This window comes from Nelumbo lutea, chromosome 4 (genome assembly GCF_056320005.1).
Source record: "Nelumbo lutea isolate HS-2025 chromosome 4, American lotus-T2T, whole genome shotgun sequence".
Lineage (NCBI taxonomy): Eukaryota > Viridiplantae > Streptophyta > Magnoliopsida > Proteales > Nelumbonaceae > Nelumbo > Nelumbo lutea.
The window spans coordinates 80,564,885-80,592,476 of record NC_142687.1 but is presented as its reverse complement, the minus strand read 5'-3'; the positions used below and the strand labels follow the sequence as shown (position 1 = coordinate 80,592,476).

Here is a 27,592-nt window from a genome sequence, read left to right as displayed (position 1 = left end):
CATGCCTGGCACCAGGGAATTCCGTGCCCGAGGGCTCCACGCCTGACTGACTTGGGATCTGACGTTTTGGCAGCCGCACTCTAAACGGCCACCTGCCACCGCCACTGACGCCGCCTTCTCCAGTTAGACGGTTAGGTAGTGACGGTTCTGTCTCAGCAGAAGGGACGACAGCCGAGTTGACAAGCGTAAGAGTAATCATACCCGATCTAACAAGGGCCTCGGGACGAGTACGCGAAGCGACTATAAGAGCCCCCTGCCCCCCCGACAACGGAGGTATGCAAAAACTTTGCGCTATCTGATATTACCTTGCTTTTGAAAGATTCTAACTTGAGCTTCGGAGCCTCTACACCGGGTTCCCCCCGGAGCTTTCCCATTTCTCCCGTTTCAGGATCCCTACTACCTCGTTCGAAAGCAAGACAGCGAACAGCTAAGACCGGCCGGATCGCGCTCCATCAATTATCAAATTTGGAACTAGAATCATTCGATTCGTATTTATATTTTCCTATTTCCTCCATTAATCATACGTTCTATAATAAAGCAAGAAACCCAAACAGGGCTGTAAACAGATCGGATTGGGTAAGAGTCCCATCTGAAAAAATGAAAGAAGCCTTATGGGTATTAATATCTTCCATGCACATAATCAAACACGTTTTAGTCTACTTTCTATCATATTATCAAAGACTCCAGACTGGCAAAAAGTTGACCCAAGCCGTAAGTTCCATCTGACCTGACCTGACCCAAAACAAACTGATTTGGGTTGAGTTGGGTCATCGGTCAATCCATTGACCCGATTGTCAAGTCTAATTGAAATTATTTATGCATTGTTAGAAGTTTTTACTTTTTAATTTTTTCTATTTAGTCTTTACTTTTTGTTGTTTACTGTTTAAATTGTTAAATGTTCAAGTTTTTTATTTTATATTTAAAATTTTAAGATTAATGTTTTTAATTTTGGAATTCTTCATATAATTTTTCTTTATTTTTTTAATTTCAATTATATTTTGGGATGACCTGAATTGACCCATGGGTCAACCCTAACCCGAACATTTAAGGTTAGGGTCTAGCATTTGACAACCCGACCCGAAATCAATCCGAAGTACCTTAACCCAACCCAAACCCGACCTATCCAACCCAATTGCCAGGTCTAACAAACTTCATTTCTAATCTTATTCATTCTGTTTTTTATATTATCTATGAGCATATTATTGTTTAATCAAACAATACTCTTGCTCCATACAACATATGGAATTTTACTTTTATTTATAACATAAAATTCTAAATACATCACTCCATATTTTCCATCCTACGGGGCAACAAACTCTTTAATCTCATCTTTTCATTAATCAAAAACCAAACCAAAGCAACATTTGTCAAGCAAAGAGAATCCTATTTGACAGTTTCAGGCCTTCAAATTTAGGACATATTTTTCATAGGGAAAATTCTCAATTAGTATCCTATACTTTGGGCTTAGTGTCGCTTTGGTCCCCCCAAACATTAAAATGCAACAATTCAGTATCCAAACTTTTAAAACGTGACAATTCAGTATCTGTCATTAACTAGTTGTTAACCAGCCATTAAGTGGCATTTGAAAAAGACACAAATGCTCTTCAAGTGTTATTTAATTTTCTTTATCAACCATCTAAACGTTGACAAAAAATTAAAAATCCCAAGTCCTTGCATTTTTTCTTTATCAGCCATTAAGTGGCATTCGTGATCCCAATTTTCTTAAATAGAAGAGTTAAGGATTTGAGACTGTTAATTTTTTGTCAATATTTGGATGGGTGATAAAAAAAATTAGATGACACTCGAAGGATATTTGTGTCTTTTTCAAATGTCACTTAAGGGCTAGTTAACGATAAATTGTCACATTTTAAAGTTTTGGGGACCAAAACTTTAAAATGTGACATATATAAAAGAAAAGATACCGACATCTATCCAATAAAGACGATCACTTTAGCTGTACGGTCTTTTTCTTAGTTTGGAAGGAATACAAATACATATTTGTTTTTATACTCCTTCCAAACTAAGCTTAAATCAAATAAAAAATCGAAAATTTTCCCATTCCCAAGGATGGGGAAAGAATGACCATTCCACGCTCTACTAAGAACGAGAATGAAATTTCGACTCCAAATCCATCCAACCAAACGGTTGGAAATTGGAATCAGAATGGTCCGGTCCGGTTCCAAACCCCTAGTTCCACGAACCAAAGGGAGCCTTACAAGAACCAGAGTCAATATGGAGCGACAGGTGACAGAATATTTAGCAAGTTCTCACTGAATATGCCCAGTGTTACTACCAGATCCAGACTCTACATAAGCCCTCCGCAAGCTCTCAGAGACCACCATCTTGACCCGCCATTAGCAAGCTTCACCTCTTCCCCCTAGTCATTCATCTTCCGAAAGACAGAATAACAAAGGCTGCACCGACAACTCAGAAGCCACGAGTTTCTTTCCCGTTCATTAAAAGCTGTAAGTCCTCAACAGCTAAAATATATATACTTCGCAGTCTTGCAAAGGATCAAGATCCTCTATTTAACAATTTCAATCAAAAAGACGCATTTGAAAATGCCATGCAGTTCAAGTAGCAGTTGTTTGAATGATTCTATCATTTATCCTTTAAAGACCAGTAAAGCAATGCTTAATAAATGTGTATGACAAAAATTCATTGGAAAAAAAATGGCCATCTGAATACAATCAGGAGCTTTTTCCAACACAGGTCCCTTAGACCCCAATTAGGGCATTAACAGCCTCAAGACTGTAATTTTTAGCCCAGGCTCTCCGCCCACCAGATTTATTTATACATCAAATTTAATAAAATCTTTAAATCAAAAATGGTATGCCCTCAACTTCTTGAGAAATGTTCCAACCGATCAGTTTTACTTCAATTTCGAGTTCCCTTTTGGACAATCTGACGGTAGCCTGGTACAGGATATATGTTCCCCCCATGTGTATCTTCCTCTAAGGAAACCTGATTTGTTGTAAATTTATTGGACACCTAACTTCCACACCATCGTCTCTTTCGGGCTGGCCTCGGCTGCTTAACTTCAGTAGTTTCGACCACAGGATCAGGTTCAGGCTTGGGGTTCTTGCCCACCTGGGCCACCTCTTTATTCAATGGAATAGCCTCCTTGAAACGCTCCCTTCGCCTTTCCATCTTTGCTATAGTCTCCAGAATCCGATGGTTATCATAACCCCCAACAGACTTATTCTCATTTGCAGCATCAGTGGTATATGATCTACATTCCTTCGTATCACCTTTTTGTGTTGCATTATTGGAAAATTTCTTTCTTTCCATGTGTTCCACCTTCTTCACGGGTTCTACTACTACTTGGCCCTCCTCAAGGCTCAAATCATCATGATCCAGCACAAGTGGATCATCAAGCCAATTCCCACTATTATAATCCCTGGAGAGTTTCGAATCACATGGACCCAATCTTTCAATCTTGGAGCTGATGCCATGGAGATTTCCAATTTCAACTCGAGAGTTGTATGTTGGAATTGTCTTCACCATGTCTGGTTCACTGGAATTCCTGAAGACCATATGCCCTTTACCAACCATTTGATCCCTGTTATCATGCCCAATCTTGTGTCTTGCATCCCCAGCTTTGGAATGTCTAACAGAGGACTGCAGAGAGTTGGGTGGGCACAAAGAACTATCAGATATCTGGAATTATACATAGCTAATAAAAATTGGATATTGACCTTAGATGACAGAAAAATAATATTGTAAGAAATAAATAATCAGTTAGGATATAAAGATGCCAAACAAGCACATTAGCGGCTGAGGATTGCAAAGTCAAATCAAATTACCACAGGAATACAAACTTAGTTTTAAAAAGATATGCATAATTAAATCCCGAGAATAAATTGCAAAATATAATGGAAACTTGGCTGTCTGTCTGCCCCCGACTTTGGAATAGATGGGCCATTAATGGCCACCAGGCACCAATTAAACTGTTACCACCAATGAGTAACAAAAAATGTGTTCTGCAAGTGTTTTGAGCACGACTGTAATTCATCATAACATCTATGAATCTAAAAGTAAATCTATGATGCAGACAAAGGATTCCCCAAAGCAGAATGAGCTGAGGCACACCCTACCCTAGATACAAGTCAATCAAACTCCATTAGCATCTCAATATAATCTAGAAGTACAAGACCATACTCAGGTTCCTGAGGTAAAAAAGAAAAAAGAGAACACAATAAGGTGATCATCTCTCAAATGTGATCACGATATGCCACATCTAGAGATAACACCCAACATGTTGCCCTCAGTTCTCAAACAAATAAAATAATTAACAAGACATGCTTGACCATGAAAACAAAAAGTTATTGATATATCAAGAGATGATTTTTTTTCCGATGAACGATTCCAGGAAAAATAATGCTTTCAAGCAAACTAATATGCAATTTTAGAAATATAACAAATGTGCCATAGTTAACCTACAGTCAACCTTTGCTAACTAACCACAAAAAAAAAAAAAAAAAAAAAAAAAAAAAAAAAAACTTTGCTAATTGTTCACTTAGGTGCAATCTGACAATGAATTGTGTGGGATCCCCTCATGCATAAGACACCAAACCAGGATGTAATTTTATCTTCACATTTCACTTCCTAATGGTTCACTTAAATTCCAGAACCTTCCCTTAAAGAAAATTCCACCCTCTCTTCCTATTCTTATCCCTCACCTAATTGTAAAACTCATTGCCCATCCTATCCCCCAAATTCTCTCTCCAAGTTTTCTTGTTTTCCTTTCATAGCCATTTATACCAAATAGTTGGAACAATATTTAAATTTGGCAGCAACTGGCAATCATTCTTTTAGCTTAACTTAAATAACAGAAGTCACCAGATCTGACCATCAATATATAAAATCATTTGAATCTCTTATTACTTTTTTATGTTTTTATAATTGCACTTCACAACTTATTAATGAATTTCAGTTTTATGCAGTCACATGCATAAAATGAGGTCTCTGCTATAATGAATAGAAAAAAACTGCTATTTTTGCTGCTTCAGTGAAAATTGTATGACTTGGTTTATTTTCCTAACATACACATGAATTAATTAATTACTATTCAAAGATAGATACATGCACGGGTCTTCACTAAGAAGTGTTTTTTTCTTCAAGTGGATACATTGACTACATCTCATCATCAGAGGTAAGGATTTTGTGTATGTTGAAGATATAGGACAGTGAAAGATTTTGTATATATTCTTTTCATACAGAGGCACAAGTTTCTAAAAATAAATAATATAGAAAAGTTGGCATATAAATATGCAATTTTAGATTCCATATCGAATAAAAAGCACATAAAACCTCCATAATGGCATAATACGATAAATGATAATTCATTTATTTTTAAAGCATGACATATAAATCCATGAATGTCTAAAGAAGGTCAAAATAAAAGTTTAAAGTTTCATAATGACCACAAAACACGTAATTCAAAGAGGAACAGGTTGGACCCTATTAGGCAGGAAAGAAGAAATAAATAAAAGAGGGGAAACTGGCAAAACCCTCATTACAATGCGCCCCTGTTTTAGTAAAGAACGAACAATAGAAGAAAACTATACATACCTATTACACATGTGGATTGTACATTTGTACAAACAAAAGAAAATAGGAGGGAAAGCCCTCATTTCAGTGGGAGCCTTTACAGAGGCAGTACATAAAATTTGTGACTGTGGTTGCAATTAATTTTTGGATATGGATCAGAGATCAGTCTGACCTTTGCTGCTGCTTTAATATAACTTTAGTCATCTAAGATCCTACTTGCAAAATGTAGGATTTAAGTAGGGGGTGCAACTTGGTTGGGCTCAGGTTGGACTTTTGTCAAAATTTGAGTGGACAGTGTAAAATGTTAACTCGGGCCAACCCAAATTGCACCCCTAAGTTCAAATATTCAAAATGTCTTTGTTATTGTTTCTTTTAAAAGCTAATAAGTTATTGGAAGTTAATAGACCATTACAAGGGTTAGAAACTTTTTTTTGTCAGCAAGGGTTAGAAATATATAAGAGTATACCAAAACAAAATTACAAAAGCGAACATATAAAAGCATACACCTAGGTCATCTTGCACCTCAGCTAACCATGCACCTTTTGAGAGTTGCATTACTTATGTTCAAAAAAGCCACATGCCTTCTTGCCTTGGTTGCACAAATAAGCATGCCTTCTAGAAAACATAGGCATCAGGTGCACCACCACCAACAATAACAATACTAATGAATATCTATTAAAACACTCACAAGTTCAATACTGCCTCTCACTTAAGGATTGCATCAAAACATAATAGTGAAAAAGACAATGTTTGAACATAAACATATGCAGTCCTTGTAAGAAACAGGTGGTTTATTTTTTTTCTTTTCATAGACATGCACCAACATCTACATTTATGGGAGAAGTATGACAATGTTAGCTGGATTGAAAATAACATGTTTCATCATATTCATAAACATGTCACCACAGGTTACAACATACCACTCTCTGTCATGTGATTCATCCCTAAGCAAGGATCAAAATATCAATACATCCAATACCCAAAGTTGGGTATTGGTTTGTATCAATATCACTGATACACTTTTTTTTTACCTTGTGATTTTACAAGCACTGAGATGCCAAGGATCATCCCTAAGTTTCAAAACTAATTTGTATCAGTGTATCCATGTGTATCTGGGTGCACTGATACTCATCGATGAACTATGAACATTTCACCATACCCATGACTTTCAAAGGTTATGAGTGGACTATGAACATTTCAAATAGGTTGTGACTCATCATTTCTGAAAGTAACTCATCCAGGATTTTTCTTCCACAACACAACCCAATTGATGGTTGCTTGCACAACCACAACCAATGCCATGCATAAAACAACAATTTAGAAATATAATTTTAAACATGATTTCATCTCAAACTGGTATAACTCACGGATATCTAAAAGAAATACCAGGTTCAGAAGAAATGTCATTTGCTTGTGTCCCATAACCTTACTAGAATGAATCACCATAACTCATCAACCAGATATTAGGATTCTGTATATCAGCACTACAAAATGTGTTCCAATTTCATATATGATGGCAATCTGAAAGTTGCATGTATTCCATCAAGAAAAAATCTTGCTCATCCATTGGAGCTTTTAAGGAATAGTCATCCAACCACCAGCACAGGCATAGAATAGCATAAGTTTGTGAAGAAAATTACAAAGACTGCAAATTAGACCAACTAGACATTAACGTTGTAACATAGCAAAATGAGGTCTCATTATCCAGCTTGTGGTTCTATATAGGCTTGAGAGCATCTAAATTTACTCTATACAGAATGTGATAGTTATTACAAATTTCCTTGTATCACAATTTTTTTGATAAACAAATTTACTTGTAATACAATCTCTACAACGGACTCTGCATTGCTAAGTTCTGCATTCATATCATGGAACACTCCGGACTTACAAAGTGCAGTTTTGGTACTAGAGTAGGCATATATGGTTATAGTGGTATAAAATCTTATTGCACTATTTTTAGAGAGTTATGGTTGATAAACATCAACAAGAAATGCACCCGTGGCGTACAGTGATCGCTTCTCAATTATTAAAACTTCAAATACAACAAAATTAATGGTATCAGGCAATTACTACATGCAATGATAAGAGAAACTAGCATATATTTGCTTATAAGAATTCAAGGAACTATACACCAAAAGAAAGCAAGGAAAACAAGGGCTGCTTGAGATATATAAATGTAAAATGCCATGATTGCTACTGAGATAAAACATGTAGCTTCTGAATGTTAAGTTAATTAATGCCAAAAAAACTAAGAGGGAGAAAGGGCAAAAAAAGAAACCTAGAATTGCTACAGAACAATTCATAGAATCAAAAGCTAATGTGTTTGACTCAGATATGGATGCTTTGTGCATTCAAAGGAGTCCATGTAACAGTAATGTGAATTGGAAACAATGAATAATTATTAACATATTGAAGCAGTGAACAATGTCCTAACCACGAATGGTGCCTTCAAAGATTACATCATCACGCTGAGGAAAAGGTTCCCACTGCATTGAAAATCTATAGATATCTACAGTTTCCAGGCAACCTGATCCAAGTTCCTAGAGTACGATTAAATATCTATTAGACCAACATTCAAGGACACTAAAGTAACTTTATTCTGTAACAAATCAAAACATTAATAATTCTGAAAAAGATCTGTATAAAAATACATATAGCACCATGTATGAACCCCTTGTAGACTTCAGCTGGCCCTAGCCCCATAGTTCACTTTCTTTTTACTTTATATGTGCTATGAGTATAACCAAGGGCACTAATGAGTAATAACTTGGGCCCACCCAATAAATACAATATTACTAACATGGAAGTCACTCACCATGGAGTTTATTTAAACAATTATTTCCATATTCCCCTTCAAAATATTAGAAAAAAGGAACATTATTGTACTTAATTGTTTGCTGTCAGAATGCCATCCAACGTCATGCTAGATCATGCTCATCATTTCACTTGAATAAAACTGAGTTAGTTGACCAAATGCAAAATATCCTAACATTTCAACTCCAGAACAAACAGTCATGGTGGTGGTAAATATGACAAACTATCCACATACAAAAACGAATAGTGTAACAGCCAAGAAGACAGTTGAAGAGGTATTTGACCTTTAACAGTCTTTACTTTTAGGAGGGTTCAAATAACAAACAGAAAAACCACCTTAATTATTGCCAGATAAAATAAAGAACAAAATATTCAAACTTAATAAACACACTAAAACACAAGTTTGGCATATAGACATCTGCCAGAAGCTTAAAGGATAGTTTTCACTAATGGTACCTGGAGGAAAACACCAGGATAATATTTAAAGGGCTGTTATAAGTGGAAATTCAGTGGTCGATAGAATACATGCAGGAAAAGAATAAAAAACATAATGCTTAGAAGAGAACAATGCAGTTTTAGCCTTCCAGAAAAAGACTAGCTTAAATGCCCAACTTCTAGAAACCTCATAGTTTCCAACAACTCCACTTGCATGTCAGTTTTAAGCTTTAGCCTTCATTACCTCATATGCAGAAAAGGGCTGGAGGTTGGAAGGCCAAAGCAAGAGGAAGGATTGCATGAGCATAGTACCAACAGCTGTGTTTTGGGTATTATGGCAAGAGAGGAATGTTAGGGCCTTCCAAAACAAGTGCAGTACGGTAGATTCAGTGGTACAAAAGATAAGTGAGAAAGCTGCATTCCTATCTGCCTATTCATAAATCTTTTAAAGGAAGAAGTTTTAATTCATTTTTTTGTATTTGATAATCTTTTTTGTAAACAGACAGGAGATATCTGGCATGGTTCCACCAATACCTGTCCTCCCAGTAAAATAAAAGAGCTTTTAGATATGGGGGCATATTTACAGGCATGCCATGGAAAAAGAGTGGCTTTTAATGAATGGCCAAAATATAATACAAGGAATAGTAAAGGTAAAGGAGACAGTTTTAACATCATCAGTAGATAAAAAGAATGTGCTACTACTCTGGCACAATAGAATGTCTACAACCTACGGTAATTCCAAAGACGATTGTGTATTTTATCCATTCAGATACAATTACAAGTATACAATGTAATATAAAGCATTTTTTACTAAAAGAACTATCAAAGAAAAAACACATAACTATTTTATAAAATCAACAAAGGTGACAAGAGAAAGAACATATGCCAAACCCAACAAAAAATAGACCAAAGTGAATGCAGCACCTCATAAGGTCAATTTAATCTCGCTGTTAAAATCCAGGAAAAAAAAGTAATAAATTCCAGAAAGGTAAAAGCTAGAAGAAATTTCATTGATCTCCAAACTTCATTTATCTTCTCTACATGCTTCAGGTTTTTAACCTGAGATTTCCATAGCTTGCATGACCATTTCTGACACTGAAACACTTGAGGCATGGTAGTAATGGAAAGAGCTTGATAAAGCAGAGTACATGAAATAACAAAAAAGAACCTAACAGAAATGAAGAACTTAATTGAAGACATGCATAGGTATAGCTTCAAGGAAAACAACAATGGCCCGCTCAACATGTTAAAAGCGGCACTCAAATATACAATTATAGCGATACAAGGTGTTAGCCATGGTTTCCCCAAATTTACCTTTCCTTCCCAACCAATCACATGCAAGTCAACCGAATCCCTGCATCTCAGGACTGCCTGACCACGCTTACCTCTATGAGTATCAAAACTGCAACTAAATCCGTTATTAAGTCCACAATTTCTATCTTCTCTTGTCATTTTCGCTCGAACCTGCTCTAAATGGTAATCATCAATAATCATTTCATGATGAGTAGGTTCATGTCTAACACGAACAGGTTCATGCCTTGAATTCTTTTCATAATACAATGACATCTCCTCCACATATATATTATCCTGACCTCGGTGCCTATAACTTGGTTCATCCTCATCCCAATGTAATGCTTTAAATTGCCCATTAATTCTTCTTCTTCTCTCATTACAAGTCTCGTCATTAGTATAATCAGCTACATAATTGGCATCAGAATTATCTTTACATATAGAATTAAACCAATGCTTTTCAGAGTGCATATTCCTCCAATGACCATCACATCTTTCATCTGAGTTCTTTGAATGGTAAACATCATCCCTAGGTGAGTCTGTGCCACGCCATCCTCTACCGTTAAGAGTAGGAGATTGCCTGTGACCATGAGAAGACAAAGAGTGATGATCAGGACATCTCCAGTATTCATCATCATGTCTTGCATACCTCAATGAATCATCCATATCAGAGCAGGGACTATCAATATATCTCTCACTTCTAGAAATTTTAATTCCTCTTCCACCATATGGAATATGGCTTTCATGCAGTTCTTCAAATGCTTCTCTTCTGCCATCATATGATGCATATCTTCCATATTTTTCATGAATTATTTCCTCTTTATATCTATCTTCATGCATTAGCTTGTCATCTTCAACCCTCTTTCTAAGTTGCCATTCATCATCTCCCTTCCTTAGTCGCAAAGTGTGCCTTTCTTTGTTTTTGTAAAAGGAAGAATGTCCTCCAGGGGACCAGGCACATTCGTTATAAGGAAGAGAATTTATCTCCTCATCAGTGTATTCTCTTTCTTGAAAATACCGCTCTTTTTGCTTTATTTTTCTGTATTCAGCAGTAAATCGCTCAACAAAATGCTCCTTTTCATACCAGTGCCTTCTGAAATATGGATCCATTTCATCTCTGAAATGTTGATGACCTTTCCTATGGTAAACTTCAGTATAGTCATGTCTTCCCTGCTTTTCTGCTAACCTTCCATGATGATAAGCATTTTCTGTTCCAGTTTCTCTATAGTATGAAGAGTTTTCATAATAAGAGCCATTATAACACACCCAGTCCTTCCTTTCTCGATGTCTTACTTTTACACAATCCCTACTGTATTGGTCCTCCCTATCAATTAAAGGAGCCACCTCATGATCTGGGTGAATCTTCAGTTCAGCCACACTGCGAAGTCTCATTCTACTACACAATGTTTGCTCATCTTCAATGGGGCTTTGGCTTCTGGAGGAATATTTCCAATCGCCAGATTCTGTTTTGCTGCTATTACTTTCCAAATCTTTAGTGCGATCATAGTCAGATTTCACTGATCTCCGTAACTTGGCAAGTGATGATTTCCCTCCTTTGGACTTCTTAATTTCATTCAAGTCCATACCAAGAGCTGTCTTAGATGATTCAGAATGACTATCAAGATGGGATGGACTTAAACCAGGCTGATCTTGTTCACCAAGGAATGATTCTGGTTCCAATATACAAGGTTCTGCTTTGGAAGGACTCTTGTCAACCCCTTCCTTACTGTGTATAACTGTTCCCACAGATTCAGTTTCCTCAGATATATGTTCTTTTGCTTTCTTATCTACATCATGAATATGTTCAGTTCCTTGACAATCAGGATCCAGAAATAATGCAGTAGATGCGGCTTTTGGTTGAGAACACCTAATATTCATATCACAAAAAAAATATATGCATCTTGTCAGCAGTTTGGTAAAAATCCCCAGAAACCAAAATTTATGTAGTCATTTTCTTAGATGCATTAAGCATATATTACTACCTGGAGGATATGATAAAAAGAAACTAAAAAAAAAATCTCATGATTACATTACATTTTGGAATTTGATAAAACAAACAATGCCTCATGTGAACAACTAGCACACTACATGTAGAAGAATATTTGAACAACAAGACGGCTTCCAATGAAATTCAAGCCCTGTCCAACTTGAAAATGGAATGTTTAAGATGAAGGAACATCTGCTGTTTATTATGTCCAGGCTACAAAAACTAGATAACATTTAAAACCAAGTCTATAACAAATCTCAAATCTCTTGTTGTCTAGGGTTAAGCATTTTTCCCTATAGGTAATGATCTAAACATTGAAATATTAAAATCTAGCCCTGTACATTTTAATGGTGCATTAACTTCTAAAAGAAACACAAACAAAAACATGCCTGAACAATGTTGTCAAAATCTTACGATTTAGGATACAATTCACGATTTGAATCATGAATCCCAAGGGTTTTGATTCGAATCTTATGTCCGAATCCTTTTCTACAAAAATCTTACAATTTTTGTTTGAGTGATTTGATTCACAAATCTTACACTTTCTACGATTCACTACTATTCAAATAAATCAATTAAGAATTAGTTCTCTACTTTGTTATGTTTTTGTTTATATCTAGTTTTGTCAATGGAGATTTTTTTAAAGCCCTTACTAGAAAATTATTTCTTTATGTTATTTAAGACTAGAAATTGAATTTATTTTGCATCATATGTAGGTTAAAGAGCCATTATATGTGGATTTGTTTACTTTCAAGTCAAACTTGATTATATCATCTCAGGCTTCTATTGTATAAGAGGTAAATTCTATTATTTTAGGTACATATATGGTATATAAAGATCAAAAATAAGGGACAATCACTTTCCTATATATATTTAACCTTTTAATATATCTATATTTAATTTTTTGACAAGTTTATAAAAAATAGAAAAAATCTTATAATTTATGATACGATTCACGATTCGATTTGATTCAACTTTCTCTACAATTTACGATATGATTACGATTTTCAAAACATTGACCTGAAGTGTGAAGCCCTAGCAACCTAAAGTGTTGCAACCAAGAGAGAGTGAAAACCAAATAAGTTATGCCTAGCTTCATTCGGGAACAGGTATCACCTTGTGCCTTGCACCTCTGGAATTTTCAAGCCCTTGCATTTGTTGTGCCTCTAACTTTTAAAGCACTGAGAGTTCCCCTATTAACTAAGGGGCAATCATGCAAGCAGAGAGCATAGTGCTGATAATGGAATGATATATGAAGAAAAAAGAATTCTTGTGCATCATCTGAAGAATGTGAACTTGGACTAATAAAAAATAATGACAAGAATGTCTAATGTGACTTGTACCTTGTCAGAGAGCACTGTCCAGTATGTTTTGCAGAACGTGCATTAAACCTTCCACTATCTCCATCCACAGATTCTACAAACTGTTCATCTTCAATGTATCTGCTATTATCCCTACCAGAATCCACATTATCCGATAACTCTGGGACAGAATTATCAATATTTCCTGGTTTTTCCTTGTCTGATCCAAAGGAATCCTCCAAGGAATCCTGCACAGCAATCTGATCCAAACTATATGCATAAGGAACAAAAAAAGGAATGACAATTGAACTGGAAGATAGGTGGAAATTTCAAAGTGTCATCTTACCTCTATCACAACATCAGAATCACGATTTCTTGGGCGCCTTACATCAATGGAAGGTCGGCGTTCACCAATTCCACCTTCAACCTGAATTGCTCTGCCCTTTGGCTGAATGATAAATGCAAAAGTGTCAAAATGGGGAAACAACAAAGATTCAGTTCCTCCAAAAGGCTTTGGATTAAACAGATAATGAAATAGATAGAGCAAAGGAAAATTGATATTCATCATGGTCCATACCATTTCCAACAGTCTCACTGCCCCACCGGTATTCTTCAATGGCAAAGAAATCCCTTCACCATCTAAAATTTGAGAGCTTTCCCCAGCCACAGCTTCTGGACGATTCTCAGTCTCGTCTTGATGCAACTATCAAAATAAATTAGAAAGTTTTTAGAAATTGTAAACATTATAGAATGATATACAGATAGCTAATGTCAAAATATCTCCATCAGTATGTGAATATCCTACCCGATTAGGCCTAGTCAGAATGGTAGCTTTCTGACGGAATTGTTCCTGATAAAAAATCAACACAAGTTTTATATCTTCCATTAGATTAAATTAAAAGAAAATCAAAGTTATTTCAAGCCAGTATTCCAACACTAGGGCATAAGAGCACATGAAGATACAAAAGAAAAAGGGCCAGAATCTAGATATAATTTAAGTTGGTTTGGAGCATAAATTTCCAATAATGAGACCATTATAATGTTGGATTCGTATCTGCTAGCATATGCACCACGTCTCCATACTAGATAAAATCTGAAGTCTAAAATAATCTGATTTGACAACATAAAAGAATGGCAACATCAAGTACCAGGCGATTGCAATAATCTTTCCAATTTTCCTCATCCAGGCCAAAGTTAAAGAAATCTGTTATATCTACTCCAGGCTGCCTCCAGGGTTTCCTTTCGAACATTTCAATGTTTACATCTAATATTGTCCTGAGAAAACATTGATTATGATTTGGACATTAAGATCATTGAAACACAGTAACAATTTAAATAGGAATTGAAATAATGTTAGAATAGAAAACAAAGAATGAAGTTAAACATATAAACTGTCCTGCCAATAAACTGTAAATGATAGCAACTGTAAGAGTAATATGAAATTCATGAACTTAGAAAGAGATAGAGGCATAACTTACCTATACCAGGGTAGAGAGAAATCACGTCCTCTTGAAGTTACTGATGGAACAGCTGTAATACATGAAGTGATTGGGCCTGAGCCAGAACCCATATGCTGATTACTTGCATCTAAGTCACCTCTAGACAACAATGGAGAAGACGAGGAAACCGTTCCCCCATAACCACTAGCTTTTGAATTCAATGGCGCTGCTACATGAGATCTTACATACTGAATAACAGCATCTTAATTAATAACCACTCAATTAATGAAAATTACAAATAACATTTACAACCAAGAAATTATTTTAAATATAAAAGATGGGAGGAAATACATTCCAGTAACAGAAACAAATATTATATATGCATAATGACAGTGAAATGAGAAAAATGTAATAATAAGAACTACAATATTTTTTGTTCACATTAACAGGATGAAATCCAGCCTGCAAGATTAATGATTGGAGTTAGCAAATATTCAACCAGATTGAATATGAAAAAGATATAGAGGAATCAAACTTCTACATAAGATTTTAGAAAAGTAATTAGTAATTACATTATGTTGGATTTCATTTGCATACCAGGAACAGAAATTGAAATAACCATGTATCAGGATTGCAGGTAAATCAGTTTAAGTTGATAGGCCCATGACCGGAAGTGCAACTGAATTTCTTCATGGAGAAATAGCTACCCAAGGAATAAAGAAGATGAAGGGGAAATGAACAATTCAAATGTTGCCTTTATATTCATGAACAGTGCATCCATGTTAACTGTGAAGATACCAACTTCCTGGGTAGTTTCAAATATTTTTAGCAAGGTTGCATTCATTGACCGTAAATTAAACCTTTTCCATACGTTTTAATGCAACCAATTTACAACATGTACTATGGCATCAACATCTTCATCATTCAAAGAATGAATGAAGGAGAACAATGAAGTACCTTGTATTGAGAATACTGCGAAAGATAGCCACCCTTCATCGCATTGACTCTTTCAGCACCAGAAGAGGAGGGCACCTGCTCCACTCCATCGGTTGACAGTTGCACCTGATCAACCCACTTCCGGTCCTTACTTGAGCGGTCTGCCTCCGTAACAATCACCAGATCATCATCCTCGTCGTCACTAGCCTCCGCCATTCTTCGGTTCCCCATATTTACACTCCTAATAGTTGGATACGTGCGGCAGTCCTCCTCATTTAAAACTATATGCAAATCATCCTCGCTATCACTTCCATTGTCGAGAGTAAACTCCTTTCCGCCATTGGCTTCCAGAAATGAGGTGTTTAAAATTTTAGCACTGTGATTTCCATTCTCCTGTTTTGCATCAGTGTTGTCGCTGTGGAGAACCAACTCCTCCCTGACGGAATCGACTTTCTTCGAACTCGAATCAAAGGTATGACCCTCTCTAACACCATCACCGTCGTCCTCACTTTCCTTTTCTATGTACAAGTGGTTAAAATTAGAGTTTGTTTTCATGGCAGCACTTACTTGAACCTCTACATCCGCGTAGAGGTCGCCAAAATCATCGTCCATCTCCCCCATCTTCAACAACCCCAAAATAAGTTTGGGGTTTAGATTGCTTATACTAACAAAATCGCATCAGAAACCCTAATCCATCTCGAACAGAACTCAAGCCTCATACCTGGATAGGGATTGAACCGAAAGGAAGAAGTCAAGAAAATAACATTTGGGGTTTTAGGGTGTTCCCGAGTGTGGCTTTGGCTGAACCACACCCCAGATAAAGGCTTAAACCCTAACCCTAAAGGACTACCCAATTCATTGTTTCCTTCTCTTTTATTTGAATATTTCTGTCTGGCTGCTCCACTTCGCACAGAGGGGAGAGCCAAAAAAAAAGAAAAATACTTTCCCTGCATATCACTTGGTACTATTAGCACCGCTTCCGTCACGAGGTCAAAGTTTCTTCGCCTAAAATAATTAAACTATCCCCATTTTTTAATAACTTAAAAATAGAAAACTTTTAAATTGGTAGGCCTTTTGGTTCCCAGATGATTCAGTATCCTAATTTTCAAAATGTATTAATTTAATATTTAAGATTAATTAATTATTAAAGAATATATAAAAAGATATAAATATTTTGTGAATGTTATTTAATTTTTTTATCAACCATCTAAATACTCAAAAATTGATTAGATGAAAGGAAATTAATACTTAAATTGAAAATATCATTTAAATGTCAAAGAAAGAAGCAAGATTTATCGTTAGCTTCACTATACCAAAAGAATTCATTCCACCATAATTTAGGCCACAAGCCACATCACCCTCATACTACATCTCCTGCCTTTTTGATATCACCCAAGTAAGGAGGGGGAGGCTTAAGAATCCTTCCTTTGACTTTGACATGTACAGTACAGTCTCCCCACCCTGATTTCTTCCATATCTTTTCTTTGACTTTGACCTCTTCCACCTCCCTCCTTTACAAAGTAGCCTTGGGAACCACCCCTCACCTCTCCACCATTTTCCTTAATGACCTACGCATCCTTGTATGTGCCTATATAATGCTTCCTCTACAAAATTCTTCTACTCACTATTTTTGTTATTTCTTCATTCTTGCTAATTTATATTTTTTTGTAATAATTTGTTTATTATTATCATTATTTTTCCATACAGAACGACAACATAGCAGAGCTGGAATGGCTCTCCAAGTTTGTAGATGACTCCTACACCAATTTTCTTATGAACGAGCGAGCCCGTTGGAACCACAAAGTACCAACCTGACGCTTCAGTTCCTGGCCGCACCAAGAGCAACATCTACTCATATCAGTTGGACTTTCCTGTCGGAGTCTTACACTCCAGTTACCAGCAAGTCCAAACTAGGCAACAGAAACACTAACATCAACTCTAGCTCTAGGAAGAACGAGAGTTCATTGGCTTGAAGTTGTTCACTAATGCTTTGGTCCAATCTTAATTCCCAAGAAAGAAGATGATGAACATTGTTTGAAGGGCTATTCTGACATTTTCAAAAATTTTAAGTCACACATGTCATCACGCGATACACATAATTGACGAATGGATAACGGTAGGTACTAAATTGACGTATTTTGAAAGTTTGTGTATTGGATTGAAAATTTTTAAAGTTCAATGACCAAAGTGACACTAAGCCCAAAGTATAGGGCACTAATTTGGAGTTTTTCCTAAAAAATACCCTCTTAAGTTTAAGATAATTGCCAAATTCTTCATGTCGTTATAGTATGGCGTTTATCTGAAACACACTTACTTTAAACATTTTTTTGTTCATTTGTTAGGTTTGACCTTTTTTGGGCATCTCAAGAAATAGCCCATAAAGTTACTTTACAATTCAGCAAAAATAAAATGTTTCCTCATACTTGGATGTTTGGTGGCACGCTTCAAGCATGGTTCAAAGTTTCGATATGTATCGAGCCGAATTGGCCAATACATATCATATCAGGGGCTTTTTGATATGCCCCTACAGTAGGTGTTTCGGGTCAGACCATGGTTTAGGGGGTAGATGGGCTTTAAACTAACCCCTATGAACCATATTAAAAAAAACAAAAAAAAGGAGAAATGAGCCTCGATATAATTGTAGCGTATCAGCCGTATCAATATTCTGAGCCTTGGTTTCAAGAAACAACCATATTGGTGATTCAATGTGACACTTTTACTTGATATTTATGAGCCATTAAGTTGATTCAATGGTCCAATTTATCCATGCTTGTATGTAATGGCTGATTTTGAGATCCAAATGGTGGATTTTGGATGCAACCCACATCTAACGGTATATAATATGAAAAAATTAATTAAACTTACAAATACAACATTTTAAAGAAAATTCCAACTTCCACGGTGTTGATATAGGGGCAATACCCTGAAAAAATTAATCCACACAGAACTAATTGAGAAATAAACACGTTTAGTAAAAGTCTCAAGAAATATAAGAGCATAACAATCTAATTTATATTCCATAAAAAAAATACTATCAAAGTCAATGTGAGCTCAAGTGTTCAACATCTCCATGCAATATTCCTTTCTTTAAAAACTACCCTTCAATTTGAAGCATTGTTGTAACATAATTCCTTATCCTACAATATTATAAAATCATAAATTTTATTTAGTTATTATTAATTAAATTTAATATGCTTAAAGATGGGTGATATAAAGATAGAATAGAAAACGCATAAATTTTGATCTACCTCATCTATATCCATATCTTCAAAAAAAGTGCAACATCTCAAATGAGCATTGGAACAATAATCTGATAAAAAAACAATTCAAGTTAATTAGCCATGCATTTTATAAAATATATAAATTTCTTAAATAAGTATACTAAAATACTTAAATACTGTGTATTTTAGCCCATAACCAATATTGTACACAAAATAATGCCTCCAATATATCTGGATGAAGTCTGCTATGATGTGAACTAATAAATCTTCGACTAGTACTAAAAGAAGATTTTGAAGCCACAATGGATATAGGAATAACCAAAACATCTCTATCAATCAATTGCAAAATATGATACTGAATCCCTATTATCTTCCACCACTCCAATATATTAAAATTAATCATTCTAGGTATAACAAATTCTTCCAAATAAAGATCTAACTCAGACTTGACATATGTAACATTATTCTTCGAAGCCACATACAAGTCATGATCACACATGTGATCCAGCTGATCAGGACTATAAATCATTGACTATGAAATTGTAGCCATAAAGATTCAAACTCATAGCTTCCACCATTTGATCTTGATTGATACTGAGTAATCAAGTCAATACAAATTTCTTGGACCATTCTAATTTCATCAAAATATGAAACTTGTCCATAGATAAGTTTATAGTAATACTCCAACAATGTCAATTTGTATCTAGGATATAAGACAATAGTTATAACCATAATACCATGAATCCCACACCAATACTTGTCAAACTTGGATATCATTTTTGATGTCATTGATTATACGACATCATGCCCACAACTAAGCCACCGCCTCAATGCTACCCTAATCTCATAAATCTTAAGGAAATAAAGATTAGTTGTAGGAAACTTAGTCCTATAGAACAATTCAATCACATTATAAAACAATTTCAACCTCACAAGTTTCTTTTGCCATTTCCCGATCCTTCTTAAGTGGCACACATTTATACAATGGCTTCCGTTGCTTTAAATGAGAAAAAAACATCCTTATGGCTTATAACAACATGAAACATCAAATATGTGAAATTCCACATAGTCTTACAATCAGAAATCAATTTCTTTGTGAGTGATTTTCAATTAATGAGATGTCTAGTTGAATTTTTCTTTTTTTTTTTTTTGGTGTTGCTCACTAAAAAGCATTATTATCACAAATCTATTCAATACCCACAACAATCACCTTCAAACCATCTCCCACAACCAATTTTAAAATGTGAGCACAACACCGCATATGCAATAATTTTCCATCTAACTACAATGAATCACGAGAAAGCTTTTTTAATAAGATATTCACCATTGCAGTATTAGTAGAACAATTATCTAATGTTATAATGGACAACTTTCTATTAATATTCCAATCCATCAAAGTATCAAAAAGATTCTTACAAAGTATCTTAGAAATATGTGGATAAGACACATAAAAAACCTAAATGAAACATTTTAAATAATCATAAGTTCACAAAGAAACTAACTTAAAACAAAATAAATTATTAGTGATAATTTTTTGAAAAAAATAAAAAATACAGTAACAATGTAAATAATATTTTAATAAAAATATTTAATTCATAATAGAAGTTACCTTATGGACCGACTTTGTGACACCCAAGAACTATCAATAAAATGTGCTGTGATAGCCATGAATCCCCATTTTTTATTGTTGAAAGTCCACATATCGATTATTTTGGCAATTTGACCTGTATTTTTTTTCAACAATTTCATGATTTTAGAGTTTTGATAATCATAAATGTCGAAGATATCCTTTTTGATTGTATTCCAAGAAACCACCTTAAACAATACTTGTAAAGAATTAGTGAATCTCCAAAACTCATGATGTTCTACCGTTGACAATGGGTACTCATGCAAGATGACCATTTTGGCAAACTCCCTTCTTGAAGTGTTTTGATCAGTATAGGTTTCTAGTGCAACTTTCTCGTTATTAGTATTCTAAGATCTTAAAAATGACTGCTTTATACCCACTTGATTCTTGTATGGGCAACATTTTAAGTGGTCATGCAAATGTGTGGTTTCATTTTTTGTTTCTCCTCCAAGCTTTTTATTACAATAGATGCACAATATTTTCCATTTATCTTCAACCTTTTGCCTCTTGAAATGTTTCCATATTGTTGATTGCAATGCCCGTGTATACCTTGATTCTTCCATGATTGAACTTGAACAAATTGGTCCAATTGGACTTGAATCAATTAGTGTTGGTGACTCATTCAATGGAAGATGCTTTAGATCTTGACTTTGGATTTTTTGCATAGAACTCATTTTTACCTAAAAGAATAAAAAAGAATATATAATACAATATATTCAAGCAACAACCAAATTGCAATCATGATTGATTTGGTTCTGGAGTAGAATAATCATAACAACTAGAAATTAGGATGTTCTAAAGAATGAAGTGAAAAAGTACTAAGTTGAGGAATGAATCATGATGAATCAAATCGGCATTTTAGTTTCCATATTTTTAATAGAGAACATTCTATAAATGACTATGTGGAGCTCACAAACAGGGCATTGGAATATGCAAAAAGTCTTCCCTTAGCTCTTAAAGTTTTGGGTTCTACTTTATGCAGTAAAGATACAAAGCATTGGGGAAATACTTCAAAGAAATTTTAAGTATATTCTAATCCTTATATAAATAAAATACTTAAAATAAGTTTTTTTTCATTAGAAGACAATGGAAAGGAAATATTTCTCCATATTACGTGCTTCTTTACTGGATGGAATAAAGAGCATGCTATCAATATGTTAAGGGTTGTGATTGTTTACAGAATATGGAGTTGATATTCTTACTGGCCGATGTCTAATATCAGTTGATAAATATAGTAACTTGGAGATGCATGATCTACTTTGAGACATGGAAAGGAAAATTGTGAAAGAGAAATATCTTATAAATCCTAGACAACGTAGTAGATTGTAGTTTCAGGAGGATGTATATGGTGTATTAAGAAATAATAAGGTAATTACAATTGAGCTCAATTAATATTTTGTCTTTAAAAAATAATACCAAAGCTAACATGACGTGATTTAATTGTTTCATTATAAATATGAAAACTATCTGACATATTATCATTTTACTTGTGACATATGGTATGAATAAATTAAATATGACAGATTTTTTAGATACCAACAACTTAAGTCTTAAACCGAGTGAGTGGGGGCAATATGTGTCAAAACTCAAAAATGTCAACTGTCAACATATCTTCCAAATTTCAAAACAATAATAAAAAAGACAAGATTATATAGTTGTGGAGGTTTTTATTTTTTTATAAAAACAAAACGATGAGGAGTTGCAACCACCCATCTTTCAAAACAACAAAAAATGCTATAAAAAAATAAAACCAAAACTAAAAATTGTTGTTGTAGACGCATAAGGACAATGACAATAGATAGATTCAGGTTCGGTGATGTTGAATAAAAAAAAGTATTTTAATGGAAAAAGAATAGAATAATATTAAAAAAAAGGGAAAAACTGAAAGAGAGATTAAAATCAAAAGCCCATGTTTGTTCCTCCAGTCCTCCATTCTTTTAGTTCAATTTAACGTATTTCTTCAATTCACTGTTGATATGGTTGTGATTTTGTAAATAACAGTATGTTGTACACACAATATAGTCGAGCGTCGTGTAGAAGAAAAATAAGAGGATGGGGAAAAAGTAAACATAAACTGACTCGTCTGGGGTTGGGGTCAGTGAGAGAGACTAAAACATACTATATAGGGCAAACCTAAAAGTATTATTTATAAGGGTAAGTTTGTAATTTGTTAACAAGGATCCTTGTAGAGCGGGGAGTGCTATCCCCATCTCCGTTATGTCCCCGCCAATAGGGATGAAAATTTCCTCATCCCTATCCTAACGGGGAAAATCGTCCCCATCCTCTCCCCATTCAAGGAGGATCCTCATGGGGATCGAGGAAATGGGGAAAATTGCCATCCCTACTCAAGTGTGGTGAGAGTGCGGACATGAAATCCATTGGTTGAGAGTTCGATCTCCTATTGGCTTGTGACGTAATCTACCATGACCACCTCTTCGACCCTCTTCTCCAAACTCTACAGTTTTTCTCAAGTGGGGAAAACAAATTAGTGTTTGTGACGACCCATTTGAGGAGGTGGAAAGACTTTGTCTGCTTCAAGAAAGCAAGAAAGCTATTCAAGGTTGAGATGGTACATATTGACCCTCCCTCCCTTGGCTCACGAATTGGCATGGCTGATTATTGCTTTCAAGGAAAGGGGAAGCTCTGGGATGACACAATAGCCCAACAGAAAGTCTCTACTATCATGTGATGCTTTTGCTTTAAAATTCTAATGTTGATCAATAAGATTTTGGAAGAGACTGAAAAGGAATTTCATTCCACCCCTTGCATTTGATATTTTAAATTGCATCATACGAAATTTAATAGTTTCTACTTTGAAACTTCTCCCTATGACTATTATCCTTCTAATAGAAAGAACCCCATTTTCGTCATCCTCCCTCTATTGTAAATTTCTTTGCTTAAAACGTCGAGTCTTAAAATGAGATAAAAAGAAAATGAGGGTATGATAGAGAAAAATGCTTAGCTATGATTTTAGAGGAGATGTTGCAAAGTCCAATTGGCCATGGTTGTGACCTCCAAGAGAAAATGAGGGATTGCATCATTCCCCCCTCTTGAAAATAATCCGTTCTCGAGTTTTTAACAACTTCCAAAGAATGATCCACCACCATGATTCCACTACATTTTTCTATTACTGATCCTTTGGTAGGCAATTGTTGGTGTAAACCTCCAAAATTGACCGGAATTCCTTCATCATGTCTCATAGCTATCGAAAAATGTTTCTTGTATTTCAAAGAACCTAATTTTTCATTTAACAACCATTTTAAAATTTGAAAAAATGACTGCCAATAAAGGCCCTTGTACACTTCCATGGAAAAGATGTAATCCAAATCTTCTATTTGACAAATATTATTTTCGTTACTGTAAAGTTGAGCACGGATAATAGAAGATTCTTCATAAGTAATGGACTCTTCATCAAACTTTGGAAGGCTATCCCAATCATCATTATCTCCATCACTTTGAAATTGATCACAAACAATAAAAGACTTCTCATAAGTGATAAATTCTTCATCAAACTTTGGAGGGCTATCCCAATCAACATCGTCTCCATCACTTTGAAATTGATAATGAATGAAAGAAGATTTCTCATAAGTAATAGGATCTTCATCAAACTCTGAAGGACGATCTTACTCAATGTACTCGTTTTCATTTGACATCGTTAATAAAAAAGGCCACATAAGATTGTCATTGAAATCTTCCAAGACTTGCTCCATAGACAAGGTTGGAGCAATATAATTGCTTGTAAGAACTTGCTTGTGAAGCCTTCGTAAAATCTTCTTCATCATGCATTGAATGTTTTTAAAGCCGTTCTTGAGTTCATTGATATCTTCACAAAGATGGGCATTTTGAATTGGAGTATTGTTTTAATTCTTACTTTGCATGATATCTTTTTTTTATACATACTTGGCATGATATCTTAGTTCTTGAAAGATTTGGGTGCACAGTTAGCTCTATCAACCAAATTTGTTTCACTTATAATTTTCCATAAAATATTCCGTTTGATGAACTGTTTGTTGCATTAGAAATTAGACTCAAATAGCTTCCCAATGATATATGATATGATCCAATTTGATATAGATTTCACAACCGAAGTTGAGACGTTACTTGACTTATTTTCAGGAACTATAGCACTATTTATGGACAAAGAAAGAGAGTAGAACTATGAGGTTGTAAGACCAAACTCCACCCGCTCTGATACCAATTGATGCAACTCAATTAAAAAGAGAAAATAAATAAATTTTGTCAAGGAATTGGAAAAAAAGGAAGAAGAAGATTGGATGAAACTCTATTAATATGAGACAACTTATGATATGAGGCAATAAGATCGGGGACTCACTCACCCAAAGAGAGGACTCTCTCAACTCTCAAAGAAATCTCTAGGCTTCTCAAAATAAAGGAAAGAACTTGATGTCTTTAGCTTTAAATTTCAATGCTTTATATAGAGAATAAAACTAGCTATATGAACATTAAATGAGAAATTAGTTGTTAGAGTATTAAATGCAAAACTAGCTATTAGAGCATTGAATGAGAAACTAGCTATTAGAAATGGGTTGTATCACCATGTAGGGGGTTGGTTTCAGGTTTTTGAAACTAGAACCTACCTTATGAAGGTTGGGTTTAGTCTTGAGAGTTTCGGGGTTGGTTCCAGGGTCTACCCATGGAGCCTATCATTTCTTTACTCCCCCCTTCAAAAGAAAAAAAAAAATAAACATGTTCTTTGATTACATCAAGTAATGTAATACATAGATTATCAAAATATATTAATATATGGTTCAAAACATACCATTATAATTCAAATTTTGTAAATATTATCTTTTTCATTACTTATTATACACACAAATATTAAAATGAAAACAAATGATCAAATCACTTAAGTAATTCAATGGTCAATTGAGATCATGGCCTATGTAACCATGAGTGATTTGATTAAAATCTTCACATTCTCAAAAGTATGTTGTGGTTTATTTCAAGGCAAGTTTGGTTCCAAGGCTGGTTCACCAGGTTGATTCGGGTAAGGTAAACCCATAGTCCTTGGAACTGCTTTGGGTGGGGTCTATTTTAAGAATTTGGAACTAAACCCTACCTTACAACAGATTGGATAGGGGTTGGTTCAAGTTCAATTCCATTTGGTTCTAGGTAGAACCTACCCATTTGCTCACCCCTACTTCTAACACCCTATGGATGAGGAGACCTAACACTAGAACACCCAAATCATCTATTACCACTCCAATTTCTTTGAGGTGATGTCTCTTCAAAGGATCCAATCTCTAACATTGGTGCATTGGCTTCCAGAGCTGCTTCAACTAATTGGTTGATGATGAAACCTTTTAATACACATTTGTTGATACTCACCTAATTTCTAGATGTCATTAATGGAACAAAAAATTATGGTTACACCCAATTAGCCACCTGAATCATATTCACATAAAGATATTAGTTAGTCATGAAGGGCTTTGTTTCTCCCTCATGTGATGAGCACCTCAATTTGATTTTACCATCAAAATAAATCCACTTATTCACCATCAATTAAGAGGGTGGGGATCATACTCCCTATCCCCAATCCCAACATTGAAACAAATCCCCATCCCCAACCCCGATTTCTGATAGGGATAAAAATGACTCTCCATCCCTAATCCCTTACATAGAAAGGTTCCCCATTGGGGACCAAATCCTCGAAATTTTAAATTAAAATTATTTTAAAAATAGATTTACTTAAAATAAGGGATTTTAAATATAAAAATATTTTAAATATACTTTGATATATATATATATATATATATATAATATATATAGAGAGAGAGAGAGAGAGAGAGAGAGAGAGAGAGAGAGAGAGAGAGAATCGGGGTTGGGGTGGGCGAGGAAATCACTCCCTATCCCTATCCTCATCCCTAGTTGGGTATCACTATCAATCTCAGCTCCATCCCCAACCTAATGGGGTTAGGAAAGTCGAGTACTCGACTAGGACAAGGAAAATTCTCATTCCTACCATCAATTTTAGACATGTGTTGTGGTTGGAAAATCTGGTGATCTTTTGAAGAGAAAATTTGGAGAGGAGATTGACGAGCATGATGCAGTAATACGAGACAATGAAGCTCCTATTTGTTCCCACTTCCCAAGCTAAACTTGATGCACTCCATATCATACAATCTACTTTGAGATCATGTCCAACAACTGCTTGTTTAGACCCTTTGCCACACACTAGCTCCACCCATTGAAAATTCTAGTTCATTGGGCTCTATTTTGAACATTTAGAGAAAGTTGAATGGCAAAACCAACACTTCAGCCAAGACTAAAAAGGTATTGTTCATCGTAAAGGGTAGTTGTTGTGGAGCCATTCCTCCTTAATAAGTGACACATTTTTCAAGAATCCGATTTTGCTCCACACTCCTTGTACATTTTACCAAAAAAAGACGCTCCTCATACCAACCCCACAGCTATTGCAGTCATGCATTTGAACATCTTCACATGAATGAAAACATACAAGTATGAGAAATGTTCTTGATGTACGGCTACAATGTGCTATGAGGAGTTTGGCTTCAGTTAGGGCAAAGCTTGTTTGAGCAGCCTTTACAACCTTGCATTGAGAATATCTTCATACTTATGCACTTTATTTCATGGGGAGATATTCTCAATACAAGGTTGTAAATGGTGGTTGGAACGGTGCGGGCTTGGGCTTGCCCTGATGGAAGCTAATCTCTACTATGAGGTTGGTGTGAGGAGCATTATCTAAGTAGGAATGACAACGGGGTAGGGTGGGGCCGGGTTTTGCCTACCTTGTACCTGACCCCAAATTCAAATTCTTGGCCCTGTCCCCGCCCTGAACCCCAATGGGGCTAAAAATCTTAACTCCATCCCCGTCCTCGCGGGGAACGGGGATCCCTGACTTTGCCCCACCCCGCCCCAATCATTCTTACTTGTATACTTATAAATTTATTTATTTTTATTTTTTTGAAACCTACCTAGAACTATTTATACTATGTAATATAATATCG

General features: G+C 35.2%; 1 protein-coding gene across 1 annotated transcript; it reads right to left on the bottom strand.

The window, feature by feature from the left end:
* Positions 1 to 2,584: 2,584 nt before the first annotated feature.
* LOC148861278 (uncharacterized) lies at positions 2,585 to 16,771 on the bottom strand. The gene is made up of 9 exons (XM_088941790.1): positions 15,777 to 16,771; positions 14,859 to 15,067; positions 14,529 to 14,655; positions 14,186 to 14,230; positions 13,958 to 14,083; positions 13,727 to 13,828; positions 13,423 to 13,640; positions 10,117 to 11,959; positions 2,585 to 3,621 (listed from the first exon to the last, which is right to left on the bottom strand). Exons 1-9 carry the CDS (start codon positions 16,374 to 16,376, stop codon positions 2,992 to 2,994), a joined length of 3,900 nt encoding a protein of 1,299 aa, XP_088797916.1. The 5' UTR covers positions 16,377 to 16,771; the 3' UTR covers positions 2,585 to 2,991.
* Between the last annotated feature and the right edge of the window lie 10,821 nt (positions 16,772 to 27,592).

Bases quoted from the DNA above. Each gene is read 5' to 3' on its own strand.
- LOC148861278 (XM_088941790.1), bottom strand. From the start codon at position 16,376: ATGGGGGAGATGGACGATGATTTTGGCGACCTCTACGCGGATGTAGAG. The intron at 15,068-15,776 runs GTACTTCATTGT...GCTGTTATTCAG, and splicing joins CGCAGTATTCTCAATACAAG to TATGTAAGATCTCATGTAGC. The intron at 11,960-13,422 runs GTACAAGTCACA...TATGAATATTAG, and splicing joins GGACAGTGCTCTCTGACAAG to GTGTTCTCAACCAAAAGCCG.